Source organism: Peromyscus leucopus, chromosome 23, assembly GCF_004664715.2.
Source record: "Peromyscus leucopus breed LL Stock chromosome 23, UCI_PerLeu_2.1, whole genome shotgun sequence".
Lineage (NCBI taxonomy): Eukaryota > Metazoa > Chordata > Mammalia > Rodentia > Cricetidae > Peromyscus > Peromyscus leucopus.
The window spans coordinates 28496019-28509113 of NC_051082.1; the positions used below are offsets into that span (position 1 = coordinate 28496019).

The 13095-nt window shown below is 54.6% G+C and overlaps 1 protein-coding gene across 1 annotated transcript; it reads right to left on the bottom strand.

The window, feature by feature from the left end:
* Positions 1-1685: 1685 nt before the first annotated feature.
* On the bottom strand, positions 1686-12065 carry Ap1s1 (adaptor related protein complex 1 subunit sigma 1). The gene is made up of 5 exons (XM_028894433.2): positions 11958-12065; positions 9091-9269; positions 8436-8544; positions 4055-4192; positions 1686-2448 (listed from the first exon to the last, which is right to left on the bottom strand). Exons 1-5 carry the CDS (start codon positions 11958-11960, stop codon positions 2401-2403), a joined length of 477 nt encoding a protein of 158 aa, XP_028750266.1. The 5' UTR covers positions 11961-12065; the 3' UTR covers positions 1686-2400.
* Between the last annotated feature and the right edge of the window lie 1030 nt (positions 12066-13095).

Below are 13095 nucleotides of genomic sequence, written 5' to 3' on the forward strand. Positions count from 1 at the left end.
GGGCCTGCTTGGGCCTCTCCAAGGGGCGGTGAGGGGAGCGCCAGTCTGATCCGGTTCTGGACTCTCTGACCAAAGCCAGGACTGGGTGGGAGAAAGGTGTGAAGCTGTACCTGGGAAGGGAATGATCTAGAAATATCTACTTTGGGGCCGGTGAGACGGTTCAGCGGGTAAAGGCACAGGTTGCCAAGCGTGACCTGAGTGTAACACTAGGGTTCTTTCCACATGATGGAAGGGGAGGGCTGACTACCACATGCCCACCATGGTACACCCGCCCGCCCACAAAATAAATGAATGTAATAAAAAAAAAAAAAAAAAAAAAAAAACAACAAAATAGAACCTCTGCTCTCCGCTACCACCCTGTGCCGGAAGTTGAGTCATAATTGCCAGTGTTTGACCCACAGAAGAGTGGAATCCAACAAGAGCCAGGTGTTTGGTTGGGGCTATGGCTCAGTATGAATGCCTGCCTAGTACGCACTTGGCCCCGAGGTCTAGTCCCATAAAGTGAGTTCAGGGTCAGAAAAAACAAAACAAAACAAAACAAAAACCAAGAAAAGAAACAATTGTCTGGGATGAGCAAGTTTCTAGAACGCAAAAGAAAAAAAGATACCGCATAGGAGATGCTCCTCTTTGGGTATCTGGATAGCTTCCCCCACCCCAAGTCATCCATCCTTCTCTTCATGGCTCCCTGAATTCCTAGAAACTTGGGGAGGAGCTGACCCCCACACACCTTGTTTTTAGCCATTTCTCAGTTACCTCCCCAAACAAAAAGAGGCAAAAGGGAAGAATTCCCACGGACATCTCAGAATAGAGAACCTAACGACCTCAGGGCTTGCCCTCCCTGGCTGTGTGTGTAGTCACAGCAGTGTGCGAGATTCTTTGGGCTGCCAGACAGAACAAAAGACAATCATTTAACCTTCAATTCCAGATAAGCAACAGATACCCCCACCCCCAGAATAACTCTTCATAGTGCATGGGACACACTACTAACTTATCTGTTGGGGCTGTGGCTGTGGCTGAGCGATAGAGCATTGACCTCGAACAGCGAGAGGGCTCGGGTTCTGATCCCTAGTACTGCAACATACAAAATCAACACGTGGCTCGGCTGGTCCAGCGCTTGCCCGGCATGTGTGAAGCATTTCACAGAACAGAGTGCTGCTGAACACCTGTGACCTCAGCGTTTCTAGAGGTAGAGGCAGGAAGCTCAGAGATGCCAAGCTGCTTCTCCCATCCATATGGAGTTTGAGGCCGGCCTAGATTATGTGAGACCCTGATTCAAAATTTAAAGAAACGTCAAATGCATCTGTTGGGCTGGGGTGTGGTTGGCACATGCTTGTAATCCCAGCATCCAGAAGGCACAGGTAGCAGAATCATCCCTGAGATCCAGGTCACTCAGAGCTAGGCTGCAAAACCCTGTCTCGAAATTCAAGACAAGACAGACGTCTAAGAGAGCTCAGCAGGCAGAGTCTGCCTGGCGGGCACAAGGCGTGGGGTTGACTGTCCTAGGACACAGAACAAAACAATACATCCAAACCTGCTGTCTGGCTGCCGTCCAACTGGGTATCTTCTATTTTTAGCTTTTCTTCCTAACTATGACCACCCAGGTCCCAGGAAGACCCTGGCAGGAAGCTGCCCTTGACCTCGGGGTGGACACCGGTCGGCTTCAACAAAGACAGAGGCAAGCCAAGTCCAGAAACACTTTTTCCTTTTATTTCAGAAGAAAGGAATAAAGGCAGCCGCTTGGCCCACCCCACCCGCTTGGCTCCCGCCACATCCACAGTGTGGAGTGGAGGAGGGGGACAGGGCCAGTGTCCCAGAAAGCAGGCCCCTCCCCGAACCGTTCCTTCCCTCCGGGTGGCAAGGTTAGAAAAACATTAACTCGGTGGTTCCTTCCCTGGCTCTGGCTGGACACTGGAGCCCAGGAGGAAGTGGGGGCAGGAGAGGGAGAACCCCTCCCAGGCGGAGAAGCTGCCCTGGCTGGCTATGGGGAGGGCTGGAGGTAGGTTCTGGGGCCGAGGGGAGAAAAGAGCCCTGGGAACCTCTTCCCTTTAGCCTGACGTATTTATATATTTACAGCGATAAAGGACGTGGGGAGGGCTGGGCTTGACACGGGTTCTTCCAGGGAGGGGGACGAAAGCCACGGAGCACCCCATCCAGGTCACACTTTCCTGCCTTCTAGCTCCTAAGGCCTCCGCTGGGAAAGGTGGAGGGCGGAGGGAGGGAATGTTTGAATGAAGGGCTGGAACCACAGCTCCTTCCAAAGAAGGTGAGGTGGCGGAGGAGAAGCAGCCAGCTCCCGCCCAGAGAAGGGGCCTGGGGGAGAGGTGGGAGACACAGCCCCCAAGGGCCGTCTCTTGTCTCGGCTTCCCCAGTTCCACAGGGACCCCGGGCCGGCTGACGGGGCTATGCCAGGCCCATCTCCTCCAGGACACTGCGCGGCGACTCATCCTCCTGAGACAAGACGAGGGTGACGCAGAGACACCAGGAAGGGCAGACGGGGCAGGCGAGATGAAGGGATCAGAGGCACAGACACACGTGGGGGTGGGTGGGAGAAGAGAAGCCGATGTGAGCCCAAGGCTGGAACGCTGTGAGCCCCTGGCGGAGGGCGCTCACAGGCCTCATGACACCACTGCCAGCACCCACGGTGGCAAGGAGAGGCGGAGGCCAGGTTCATCACCACCCAGGACCTAAAGCTCTGAGCTGGGGGAGCAGGGATTCGGCTTCAGAACCCAACGGGCAAGAAGCATGAGGCCGGGGCCGGAGGCAGAGGAACCCTGACTCCCAGGAGGCAGGCAGTGCGGACGCTTGGTCCGTGCCTTTCAGAGTGGCGAGGGCACTGGTATCAGACATTGGTACCGGGCTCCTGGGGAAGGGAAGGGACTTCAGAGTGACGAGTCACTAGGGTCCAGTGACCGGGGGACACACATGCGTGTGTGCACGTGTGTGTCAGGGAGTGAAGGGAACCTGGACCAGCGGGGTGACCTCAAGTTTCATTCCGCCACTTCTCCCCCTCGAGAGCTGACCAGCTCCTTCACTGCCCCCATCTCTCCCTCTCCTCAGAGCCGGCTCAAGCCGGCTCGCTTGTCACTGCGGAGTCCTGGTGACTCATCTTCCTGCACCAAGGCTCAGAGTAGCACAGCAGAGAGGGGGGCGAGCAGCGTTGGGCAGAGGGGGGGGGTGCCGGACAGACATCAGGACAACTGACAGACACCCTCCAGGCCAGCCCCAAGCGCCCACAGCCGCTGGCTCCCGAGCAACAGAGGGGTGTGCGTGTGCGTGTGCACATGTTGTTCAAAGTGAGGATTAGTCAGGGCGGGGGAGGCTGCTCAGTCACTAATGCCTCTGTCATGTAAGCATGGGGACCCGAGTTCACATCCCCAGCAGCCACACGAGAGCCTGGTGTGGAGGGGCGGGTCTGTGATCCAAATATTTGTGGGGATGGCGTTGAGAAAGGGAAGATCCCTGGCGCTCAGCGGCCAACCAGCTGGGCCGAATGGATGAGCTCTAGATTCAGTGTGAGACCATCTGAAAAATGGTTGAGGAAGAGACCCAATCTCAACCTTTGGCCTCTACATACACAGGTGCATACACACACGCCTCACGTTACACATAGGAACAGAGACAGGCAAAGTGAGGATCAGGGCCCTAGGCTCCACCAGAGAGAGACAGAGACACAGAGACAGACAGACAGACAGATAGGAAATCGAGGAAGAAAAGGCTTATCTACCATGAACCGCTCTCCAGTCCTCTAAACAACCCTTATCATCAGAGAATCGTGAAGCCAAAGGAGACTGGGCCAGATAAGACAGACATCTTGGGTCTTGGGAAGAGGACAGGGCTCAGATGAAAGAGGGAACCATTGGCACCAGAGGGGGATGGGCCCACCCACCTCCTGCTCCAGGGGTTCAGGACTCAGGACAAGTTAGACAGCAGGCCGTGACGGGGGCCAGACACCACAGGGAGGGGGGCCCACTCGTCGACGGGCAGGGTGTCCGGGGGAGGGGGAATCCCCTCGGCCACAGTCCTCCTCCTCCTCCTCACTGTCCCTGGCTCGTACCTCCTGCAGCAGGTCAGCCTGCTCAATGGCCTTAAGCACACTCTTCTTGGAGGTGTCCTGGACGTCCCCACCCATCAAAAACTCATCCAGGATAAAGTAGGCTTTCTCAAAGTTGAAGATGATGTCCAGCTCGCAGACCTGGGGGACGGGGGGAGAAGGCAGAGCTGAGCATCAAGGGGTACCCCTTCTTTCTTCCCTCTGCTTCCGGACCCTACACTCACTACGTAGCTGAGGCTATCCCAGACCGGTTCTCCCGCCTCCACCTCCTAAACGCCGAGACTGTAAGCACGCGCCTCCACACCACACCATGTGGGGCAGGCAAGGTCCTCAGGCACTCACTCTACCAACCGAGTGACATCCCCAGCCCACAGTGAGTTCCTTCCGTGAATCTTAGATCCTCCCAGTCCTCAACTCTCAGTCCGCTGGTCTTTTTCTCCAGGCTGGCCTTGAGGTCTTAATCTTCCTGCCTCAGCCTGAGTGCTGGCATTATGGGCACAGGCTGCCATGCCTCCTCGTTCTTTCACAGCTTGCCTCCTATTCCAGACGAGGAAATAGAAGTCTGTGGTTGCTGTTGCCTTTCTCTTAAAATCTCCGACGTGGTTTCTGCCAGACCCTGGGCTAGCTGCTACCCTAGGCATTCTGGGGCAGAGGAGAATATTATGGTCTTTGCTTTAGAAGACCCAAGGTGATCTCTGTTAATACAAAATTAGCTGTGCACATCATAGAACGTCTATGAGCCTCAGTTTCCCCAGCCAAAAAAGGAGATGGTAACACTGACTCCTTGGATAGATGAAGAACAAGCCAGAGACCCTCAAAAGGCATGTGGGGTGGGGTGGATCTCTTATCTCAGCTATGCAGGAAGCTGAGGCAGAAGACTGGCCTCCTGGGCTACGGAGTGAGTTCAAGGTCAGCTTGGGCAACCTGGTGAGACCCTGCCTCAAAATAAAAAGTAAAAAAGGGAGTGAGGATATACCTCAGCGGTAGAGCACAAAGTAACTTGATGTGTGAGGCTAGGTACGATGTCTAGGTATCACAAAATCAATCAGTCAATCAATCAATCAATCAATCAATCAATCCAGTCCGGGAATGTAGCTCAGTTGGTTGAATGCTTGCTGTGGTGGTTTGAACAAGAATGGTCCCCATAGGCTCATATATTTGAACTCTTAGTCACCAGGCAGAAGAACTGCTTGAAAGGATTGGAAGGATTAAGAGGTGTGGCCTTTTTTGGAGGACATGTGTCACTGGAGATGGGCTTTGAGGTTTCAAAAGCACATGCCAAACCCAGAGTGCCTCCCTCCCTCCCTCCCTCTCTCTCTCTCTCTGGATCAGGATGTAGCTGGTTCTCTCAGCTGCTGCTCCACCACCTGCCTGCAGCCACCATGCCCCACCCCACCCCCATGACGATAATGGACTGAACCTCTGAAACTGTAAGAGAGCCCCCAATTAAATGTTTTCTCTTATAATAGCTGCCTTGGTCATAAAGCCTTTTCACAGCATTAGAACAGTAACTAAGACACTTCTTTACAACGGGTCAGCTCCCAAAACCATATAATCTGGGTGTGGTGGCCGTACCTGTGACCCCAGAACTCAGGAGGTGGAGGCAAGAGAACCAGAAGACCAAGGTCACCCTCAGCTGCACACTGAGATGGAGACCAGCTTAGGATGCATACATGCTCTTCTGTCTTAAAAACAAAGAAAAGGAGCCAGGCAGTGGTGGCTCACGACCTGGGAGGCAGAGGCAGGTGGATCTCTGAGTTCAAGGCCAGCCTGGTCTACAAAGCGAGTTCCAGGACAGCCAGGGCTACACAGAGAAACCCTGATTGAACCTCTCACCTCCTACAAAACAACAACAAAATGGGCTGGCCAGATGCACTAGTAAGTAAAGGCACTTGTCACATAAGCCTGACAAGCAGAGTTCAAGGCCCTAGGACTTATGCAGGGGCGGAAGGAGAGAACTCCCTCGACATAGCTGTCCTCTTGCTTCCTATGCATGCCATGGCAAGCACGCCCCCCACCCCGGTAGTCACAATATTAAAATACGGTAACGAGATGGCTCTTTGGGTAGGGACGCTTGCTGCCAAGCTGGAGGTTGGTTGACAGCCAGGACCCACACGGCAGAAGGAGAAAACAGATTCCCAAAAGTGGTCCTTTGACCTCCACATTCCTGAGTGGGGCTGACCATCTCCAAGTAAATAAATGCAATTAAAAACAGACAAAAAAGGACAGCTCTGGCGAGCACACAGTAATAGCAGGAGTGCAGTCCTGGGTTCAATCCCCGGCACCAACAAAAGAAATCAACTCAGGTAGAGCCCAAGCCTGCTCCCACCCCCAAGGCAGGGTCTCTGCGTAGCCCTGGCAGTCCTGGGACTCGCTCTGGGTAGACCAGGCTGGCCTCAAACTCAGAGATGCCTCTGCCTCCCAAATGCTGGGGTTAAAGGCGTGCGCCACCACTGCCCCGCCTCCCAACTGGGCTTCGTACGTCATTACCCGCGTTATGTATTAGGGAGGCACTCCGATTCTGTATCTAAGGTCTGCTCTATCTGTCAAAACCCAGGACACACCCCACATAAATTCATTCAGAATCTCTGGGAGACTGGACTCTGGCTATCATTTTTTTTTTTAATATTCTAGATTTATTTATTTTATGTGCAGGAGTGTTTTGTCTGCATGTATGTATATGCACCACCTGCTTGCCTCAGGCACGAGGAGCTGGGTCCCCAGGACCCATGTAAAAAAGTTAAAAGTAATGGCGCTTATTTATAATCCCAGTACAGGGGAGGGGGAGACAGACAGACAGACAGGGGAGGGAGAGACAGACAGACAGGGGAGGTGGAGACAGACAGACAGACAGGGGAGGGGGAGACAGACAGACAGACAGACAGACAGGGGAGGTGGAGACAGACAGACAGACAGGGGAGGTGGAGACAGACAGACAGACAGACAGGGAGGGGATACAGACAGACAGGGAGGGAGACAGACAGACAGACAGGGGGGAGACAGACAGACAGACAGGGGAGGGGAGACAGACAGACAGGAGAGGTGGAGACAGACAGACAGTCAGGGGAGGTGGAGACAGACAGGGGAGGAGGAGACAGACAGGGGAGGTGGAGACAGACAGACAGGGGAGGAGGAGACAGACAGGGGAGGTGGAGACAGACAGACAGACAGGGAGGGGGAGACAGACAGACAGGGAGGAGACAGACAGACAGACAGACAAAAGACAGACAGACAGGGGAGGTGGAGACAGACAGACAGACAGATCCCCAAGCTGAGCTGAATCAAGGAGTTCCAGGCCAGTGAGAGACCCTGCCTCCTCCACAAACAGAAACCACCAAAACAAACAAACAAAAACCTCACAAACAAGCAAGCAAAAACCAAACCAAGGCGGGAGCTGGAGAGATGGCTCATACTGTCCTTGCAGAGGACCTGAGTCCAATTCCCTCCACCTGTGTGTGTGTGGGTGTGGGGGGGTCATGACCACCTGTGACTCCAGTCCCAGGGAATCCGATGACCTCTGCAGGCACCTGCACTCACATGCACATGCCTAGACAGACACACATACATAGAGATAAAAAATAAAATGAGCTGGGTGGCAATGGCGCACGCCTTTAATCCAGCACATGGGAGGGAGGCAGAAGCAGGTTGATCTCTGTGAGTTCAAGGCCAGAGCAAATTCCAGCTTCACAGAGAAACTCTACCTAGAAAAACCAAAATAAATAACATGAATCTTTAACCCTCAAAAAAAAAAAAAAAAAAAAAAAAAAAAAGTGGGTGGTGGTGGTGGCACATGTCTTTAATCCCAGCACTCGGGAGGCAGAGACAGGCGGATCTCTATGAGTTTGAGGCTAGCCTGGGCTACAGAGAGAGTTCCAGGACAGGCTCCAAAGCTACACAGAGAAATCCTGTCTCAAAAGAAAAAAAAAAGATAGAAAGGAAAAAAGAAAAGAAATTCCATCAAGGAGGAGGGTGCCAGAGGAACACCATGAGTTTGTCCTCTGGCCTCTCCATGCACATATGCATACACACACACATGCACATATGCATACACACACACACACACACACACTCATTCTCTCTCTCCAGAATATTCCAATACAATGCCAAGGTCAGGAACCCCTATAAAGTAAAAACTGTCTCCCTCTACTGCCACCCCCTCCGCCTCACGCAGAGCTCTACCTACTGAGGTATACCCCCAAGCTGATTAAGGGCCACAGCTAATAGGCTTAGAGCTTAAAAGGGGAGATTAATTACGGTCCCTGTGCCCCAACACCACCTCCCCACTGAGACTTCCAGGGCAGGGACTGGATGAGTCTTTCTTTTAAGGCTTGGCAGGAATACGGAATTGCCTGGCAGGGAAACCAGGGTTCGTGGGGAGACGTACGCTGCCAAAGTACTTGTCCAGGAGCTCCACGTAACGGTGGATCAGCTCCAGTGTGATCAGCTCATTGTCTTGACCTTCGATGGCGCAGCAGAAATAGAGACTGGCGTATCTGGAGAGGAAACCGAGAGACAAGAGTTAGGAGCTGGCTTCAGGACCTCGGAGCTGCAGGTCCAACCTGCCCGCCGGCCTGAGGTCCTCCGACAGTGCACAGACATGGTGGTCCCAGCAGGTACCCAGACTAACGCTTTGCAAACTGTGAGCGTGCTTCAGAAACACACAAGTTCCATTTCCTCTCCTTCTCGCCCTCCGACCCGCCCGGCTGGACTCAGCCGAAATCTGAGCCAGTTTACACGCTTGCTCAGAGCAGAAGGAACTAGAAAGGGAGGGTGTGGGAATGTGGGCGTGTGGATTGGGAAAAGTGGGGTGAGGCCTCAGTGTGGTGAATGAGACTGGGAGGGACCTGTATGCGGGCAGGGGAGTCTTCAGGGTACGTGCAAGAGGCTGTGTCAGAAAACCAAGAAGGAAGCAATAACTGAGAAGAACTCAGAAGTAAGGGAAGAGGGGATTCCTGACCAGCCTGCAGATTCCTCAGCTCCTCGGAACTCTCCCGACTTCAAAGAGAGTTAGTTACTCCCCGCCATTTTAACCCAGTCACCTCTTATAGACCACTTTGAGGTCCCTCCACTCCAGGAAGCTGCACATCTTGGGCTTTCGAGCCAGGACGACCTGCATGAGCTCGCGGACCATTTTCTTCCTCTCCTTGTCTGAGGTGGCCAGGTACCATTTCTGCAGCCGAAGTTTTCCCTGCCGGCTGAACAGGAGCATGAATCGCATCTGGAAGGGAGGAAGGACCAGAGCTGAGGGACAGACATTCATCGCTATCTTCTTCAAAACTTCTGTCCCAGATGTCAACGCTGAGTAGAGAAGAATGTTTTTCCTGAGGGAAAGTCAAAGATCTTCCTGCCTGCGGTTTGGGTTCGAATCCTGGCTCTACTAGCTGAGTACAACCTCAGGCCAGACAACTCAATTGGTTCAGTTGCTTGCTACCAAGCCTGACGACCGGAGTTCAATACCCATGACCCCATGACCCACATTACAGAAGAGAACTGACGCCCACGAGTTGTCCTCTAACCTCTACACTCACGCTGTGGCAAGCAGCCACCTTGCCCACACACATGATAAAATAAATAGACATAAAAACATTTGTGTGTGTGTGTTGTGTGTGTGTGTGTGTGTGTGTGTGTGTGAGTTTCAGAAGACAGCTTTTGGGAGAGGGTTCTCTCCTTCTATCATGTGAGCCCCAGGGATCAAATTGAGATACTCAGTCTTGGCAGCAAGTGCCTCTCCGCACTGAGCCATCTTATTGTCTTTGAAACTTAGTTTCTTTACCCGCAAGATAGAAACAATAAAGTTACTTTCCTTATAGAATTCTTTTAAGATTTGTCTTTCTCCTTATTTTTTAAAGATATTTAACTTTGTGTGTTGGAAATAGTCACGTGAATGCCTGTTGGATCCCCCAGGACAAGGGTTACAGATGGTTGTGAGCCGCCATGGGGGTGACGGGAATCGAGCCCGGTCCTCTGCAAGAGCAACACATGCCCTTAAGCCCGGAGCCATCTCTCCAGCCCGGTTTTAATCATGTGGAAGTGTGGGTTGTGGGTCTACACAGCGGGAAGCCGCACCTGAGAGCAGGTGCCCATGGAGGCCAGAGGCCTCACATCTGCCGGATCTGGAGGATCTGGAGTTACAGACGGTCGGTCGGAGCAGCCTGGCACAGGTGATGGGGAACTGAGCTGGGTCCTCTGGAAGAGCAGCCAGTGCTCCTAATGGCTGAGCCATCCGTCTACCCCTCCTCCCTTAAGGAATTCTTAAATGAGTTAATTCATGGGGGTGCGTGGCGCACAGTAGGCCCTACAACATGCTAGGTGCTGCTATTCCCTGACCTCCTGTTTCCTAAGCTTGTTTCCCATGAGGAATAAGATGCCTGCCCTCATGACAAGCGATGTCAACAGACTACAGTTCTACTTAGGTTCCTTCTAGACCCCATATCTCAGAGAGGTCGGGTCTCTACCCATCCTGCCATAAGGCCCTAGATGCCCCGTGACCTACGGCCTCTCCATGCCAGTCCCATGCTTGTTGACAGTCTTGTCTGTATCGCACATATATCCGAATTGCACTTGGTACAGGGATATTCAGGTCGTGCCCTCTGCCATCCACACATTTGGATCCTAGTGCCGGCTTCTTTCCATTTTTTTTAAAATGTTATTTTACATTGAGGGGGGGACCCGTGTGCCACTACCCACATGTGGAGGTCAGAGGACAACTTTGTGGAGTCATGCTCTCTCCTCCCATCATGAGGGTCCCAGGGACTGAACTCGGGTCGGCAGGTACCGTTACAAGCTGAGCCATCTCTCTGGCCCTCTTTTCTTCCTCTTTCTTTTTTTGAGGCAGTGTTTCATGTAGCTCATGCTGACTGACCTATATTCCCTATGTAGCCCAGGCTGCCCTTGATTTCCTGATCCTCCTGCTTCTACCTCCTGAGTGCCAGGGTTACAGGTGTGTGCTAAAAGGCCTGGCCTTTCATCCCAGACACCAGATCCTGCAGTCCCTCACTGAGGGTCCAGTCACCCAGATGGCTCTCCTAGGGAATGTCTGAGGAATAAAGAGCAAGCAGAGTCCTCACAGCTCTGTGGATCTAGTTTTTTCCCAGGTGCAGGGGGTCCTGATTTCATATCCTGAACTCAGTTCCCACCAAACAGATGTGTGAACATGGCCAAGGCTGGAATCCCTGGGTGTGTGCGGCACTTCCAGCTTATAAATGAAATCCTAGGAACAAAGACCCCAGAAACTAGGGGCGGGGGCTGGTGGGGGGACAGGGACTGGGAAGAACTGAGGAAGCCGCGTGCGGCTAAGCTACAGAGGTGATAACTACGGCAGGAAGACGGAAGGCCTGGGTTCCGGAAAAGAAACTGGATCGGGGAGGGTGCAAGCCGGGAATGCCGAAGTCGGGGAGTCCTCCAGTCCTAGGTCCCCCGGCTGCAACTCGGAGCGAGCTCGGTCGAGGCGCAGGAGGTGAACTCCGGAGACCCGGAAACCGTCCCCTCCCACACGGCTCTCCCCGGTCCCGGGCCTCCTGGGAAGGGGATTCGGCGCCCTGCGACCCTCGGGAGTGACCCCGGCGCCCCCTCCTCGTGTGCCTTCCCCTGCAGCAGTGACCGGGGCCGTCTCGAGGACCGAACCCCGCGCCCCGAGCGCTGCGCCCTGCTCGGGACGGTCCCGCCACCCTCCAGCCCAGTCCCCTCTCTCTCCCAGCCAACGAGACTCCTCCCCGCCCCTGTCCCGAGTGCCATTTCCAGCTCCCGAGGTCGGCTCGCCCCGGCCGCTCCGGGAAGTGGATCCTCGGCGGACCGCGGGGAAGACAGGGCGACTCCCACCACAGGCGGCCCCCCCTCTCCTCCGGACCCCCGCAGGTACAGCCCACGCCCCTCGGGTCCCCGTCCCCTCCCTCCCAGCACAGCCTACCATCCTGCAGCCTCCGGCCCGGCACGTCCCTCTCCGGCCACCGTAGGCGCCAGCTCCACTCCCCGTCCGATTCTTTTCTTTTCCCTCCCTCTCCGCCTGAAAGCCCCGCCCCTCCCGGGCCTCGCCGGCTCCCTCGAGCGGCCGCACTGCGCAGGCGCCAACGCTGCCGCGGTGCACCCCCCACCCCCACCCCCCTCCCATCCCACCCGGCGCGCGGGCGGGGCTGGAGGCGGAGAAGCGGAAACCATGGCAACCAGGTCCTTGACTTCGGCTTTGCAGAAGCTCGGTCGCCATGGTAACAAGGCTGCCTTGGTGGGTTGATTGGAGGATGGGAAGGGGGGGGTCGGGGGACCATGAAGGGCCTCGAGCTGGGGAGCATTTGTGGGGGGGGGGAAAGGCGGGAAAAGGGTGAGAGGTGAGCAAGGAGGGATGATGCGGGGAGCTGAGCACCGAAGGGGAGCACGGTGCGGACGGTCGCTAGAAAAGGAGGGATGATGTGGAAAACGCGGGTCCAAGGGTGGCGGCGGGGCCGCGCGAGGGAAAGACAGAGGGGAGCAGAGGTCGAGAGCAGCCCGGGGCGGCATAACAGTACCCTGTCCCCCAAACACACAAGGCGGTGGGGTGGTGCACACCTGAGATTCCAGCCGTTGGACGGCAGCCACAGGAGCAGCTCGTGGCCCAAGCCCAGGCTCAGCTAAGTGGCGTGGTCGAGACCACCCCAGGCTACAAGCCCAAGCAAAGTGAAACCGAATAGTGCGGGTGTGACCGCTCCGATCATACAGCTGGTCCCCCAAACCCAAGGTGAGAGGACGTAACGGATTCCTGCAAGTTGTTCCCTGACACCCCCACAATCGAGCACCCTCCCACACGGCACGCTCCCGAGCAACACAAAATACATATATGAAATGTAATCTTGAAACTAAAACAGCCAGGTAGTGGTGGCCCACGCCTTTAATCCCAGCCCTTGGGAGGCAGAGGCAGGCGGATCTCTGTGAGTTCGAGGCCAGCCTGGGCTACCAAGTGAGTTCCAGGACAGGCATCAAAACTACACAGAGAAACCTGTCTCAAAAAAACAAACAAAAACAAAAAAACAACCAAACAAACATAAATAGTGCGTGCGTACAAGTGATGGTTTACA